This window comes from Phaethon lepturus, unplaced genomic scaffold, assembly GCF_000687285.1.
Source record: "Phaethon lepturus isolate BGI_N335 unplaced genomic scaffold, ASM68728v1 scaffold13218, whole genome shotgun sequence".
Taxonomy (NCBI): Eukaryota; Metazoa; Chordata; class Aves; order Phaethontiformes; family Phaethontidae; genus Phaethon; species Phaethon lepturus.
Genome location: NW_010556994.1, coordinates 27,930 through 31,268, shown reverse-complemented (window position 1 = coordinate 31,268; position 3,339 = coordinate 27,930). Strand labels below are relative to the sequence as shown.

At 39.3% G+C, this 3,339-nt stretch overlaps 1 protein-coding gene across 1 annotated transcript in view; it reads left to right on the top strand.

Moving 5' to 3' along the window:
- Positions 1-3,339, top strand: part of ERMARD (ER membrane-associated RNA degradation) — an 18,370-nt gene that overhangs the window by 9,585 nt on the left and 5,446 nt on the right. Inside the window, exons 11-13 of the mRNA XM_010292633.1 lie at positions 579-749; positions 1,652-1,735; positions 2,562-2,641. Of these exons, the coding sequence (XP_010290935.1) occupies positions 579-749; positions 1,652-1,735; positions 2,562-2,641 (335 nt within the window). The remainder of the gene's footprint in view (positions 1-578; positions 750-1,651; positions 1,736-2,561; positions 2,642-3,339) is intronic.

The window sequence follows — 3,339 nt, the reverse complement described above, 5'->3', positions numbered from 1 at the left end:
AATCGGAAGAGTAAAAGTGAGAAAACTCATGGGTTGAGACAAAGACAGTTTAATAGGTAAAGCAAAAGCTGCGCACGCAAGTAAAGCAAAACAAGGAATTCATTCACCACTTCCCATTGGCAGGAGGGTGTTCAGCCACCTCCAGGAAAGCGGAGCTCCATCATGTGTAATGGTTACTTGGGAAGACAAGATGCCATCACTCTGAATATCCCTGTTCCCCTCCTCCCTCCCTTCCTTCTTCTTCGCCCCAGCTTTATATACCAAGCATGACATCATATGATATGGAATATCTCTTTGGTCAGCCTGGGTCAGCTGTCCTGGCTGTGTTCCCTCCCAGCTTCCTGTGTATCCCCAGCCTGTTCGCTGGTGGGCTGGACAGTCCTTGACTGCTTAGCAACAACTGAAAACATCAGTACCTTATCAACATTTTTTCATCCCAGATCCAAAATACAGCTTCACACTATCTTCTGTGAAGAAAATTAACTCTATCCCAGGTGAAACCAGGACAACTGAGTATGTTCTATTCTATGTGACTATGCATAGAATAAATTCTATACACTTGGTGTGTGTTTCCACAGGAATTTCTTTGGGATTTCTTGAACCACCAGGAGGGTCCACGTCTAAGAGATCGTTTAAGCCATGGAGAGATCAATGTAAAAGCATTTCCCAGAGAAGTAGCTAATCAGATAGTTGCATTTGCAATTACTCTTCTCTGCAGATTTTCAGATGAGGACATGTTTGCTTTTAAGGTAGGGGTCAGTAGTATGCTCTGGGAAGATTTTTTTCAGTTGTTTTGGATGCGAAATCTGATTTTAGAGAGTCTTATGACTGAATCTTTCTTGACAGCAGCTTTTTGTGGTAATGAATTATTCCTCCAAGTAAAAAGTTGTGAAAGTATGTTTTTTTCTAGTTTTGTAGTCAAATAAGTACAGAAAATTCCAAAATTTTACCCTTTCTTATTGTACCTTGTTTGCTTAACCGCTCCTTATTCATATGCGTGATCCATAAATTATAGTGATTCCACTTAATTTTATTTGTCAAATTGTATCAAAACCTAGCCTGTTTATCTGTTGAATTATGAGAAAGGTATGTAGAACAGCAGTAGCTCAGCCACTGAGATATGTAATATTTAAGTTTTTCTTTTTCTCTGAGACACTATAAATCATAGTGACTCACTAATGGTGGTGTGATTTGTATCCATACTCTATACTGTGAATTTGTGAACACTTTTTGTCTAGCAATATATGTGTCTCAACATTAGCAATTATTACATTTTCTCCCCCCAGTTTCCTTCTAATATTTGGGATTACTTCTTTCAATGTTGTACAGCAAACTGTGAGATAAATCTTCTCTTTATTAGTTGCAGCTTTTTTAGTTTCTCAAGATATATTGCATGTTGCTGCATTAAAAAGAATACTTGGTTGCTTTTCTTTCAGCTGCTGTGAGGCTTCATAGTTAAAATGTGTCAAAGAAATTGAGCTTTAAACGCTCACTGTGCTGATTACTGCTTTCAGCCCTCAGACATTTGGAAGTCTTTATTGACTTCAGTATTATAGGTGGCTTGCATAAAATCAAGTGTAAGTCTCGGTCTGCATACGATTAGGACAGTTTAAAGAAACTGTTGTGTATTGTCTATGATTTTGTAAATCAGGAACATACGCTCATAAAACCACTGATCAACTGTGCAAGTTGCTACCGTTCTCAATTTCATCCAATATCCCGACTCAAGAAACAGGTAGGTACTTCCAACTGTAAAAGCATTTTTGTCCTTAAAATTGGTCAAATTGTTGTCTTCATGCTTTGAGTTGTCCTAAAATGTTAAAATCCTACATATTTTTTAATAAGGTTTTTAATTTTATCTTTTGGGATTTATGGGAATTTACAGTTGCTAAAATGAGATGTAATTAAGCACACTTATTCTGTTGATGCAATTGGTGCTGTGTTTGTGCTCTAGATCACTGAATACCTTTATTCTTACCTGAATGTTTGCTGTTTTGTAGTTTTCTTAATCTCCTTGTGCTTTCTTATGGCAGGAACACTGTTTGGTCATGTCTCTAGGAATCTTGCATTAGGCTGTAACGAAGGTTTTTATTGTATGAAAGCCAGCTGATTAAGATTGTGTCATTGTAGCAAAATCTACTTTCAAGTGTTGTGGTAGTTCTCTGCTGATCAGTTTATGAATTATTGAACTACTTGAAGATGTTCCTCTATTGATTTGAGACTGCAGTAGACTGACTTAGTGCTTTTCATTTTCAACAGCATTCAGACCATATGTTACAAAAGTCAAGTTAGTTAATCTTTTATATTAAAAAAAAAAGGAAGAAAGAACAGTAAATTACTTTATTCAGATGATGTTTTAGCATGAAAGCGTACATCAAGACTTTTTGCCCTAATATAAATCTTTAACAATTTATGTCAGCTTACACAATTATGACTACTGAGCAAGTAACTTAGTACCTATTGCAGTTTTTTCTAAAATAGCCACTAAAAAAAGTAAAATATGTTGTCCTGTCTGTCAAAGGCTACACTTTACATAACATTTTTCATGAAACATTTTTGAGGTGCTGGAATGTATGAAGAGCATTCATTTATGGCCTGAATTGCCAACAGTGCCTGAGGAACACATTCAAACAATTAAAGGGTATGTACCCTCCATAGACATGGATTTGATAGATGGACCACTCAGTGGATACAGAATTGGCTGAATGGTCGCACTCAAAGAGTTGTGGTCAACAGTTCGATGTCCAAATGGAGACCGGTGATGAGTGGTATTCCTTAGGGGTCAGTATTGGGACTGGCACTGTTTAACATTCTTGTCGGCGACACACAGTGGGGTTGAGTGCACCCTCATCAAGTTTGCTGACAACACCAAGCTGTGTGCTGCGGTTGACATGCTGGAGGGAAGCGATGCCATCCAGAGGGACCTGGACAGGCTTGAGAGGTGGGCCTGTGCAAACCTAATGAAGTTCAACAAGGCCAAGTGCAAGGTCATGCACATGTGTCACAGAATCACTAAGGTTGGAAAGGACCTTCAAGATCATCAAGTCCAACCGTTAACCCAACACCCCATGGCCCCTAAACCATGTCCTGAAGTGCCACATCCACATGTTTTTTGAATACTACCAGAGATGGTGACTCCACCCCCTCCCTGGGCAGCCTCTTCCAATGCTTGACCACTCTCTTGGTGAAGAAATTTTTCCTAATATCCAGTCTAAACCTCCCCTGGGGCAACTTGAGGCCATTTCCTCTCGTCCTATCGCTACTTGGGAGAAGAGACCACCACCCACGTTGCCACAACCCCCTTTCAGGTAGTTGTAGAGAGCGATGAGGTCTCCCCTC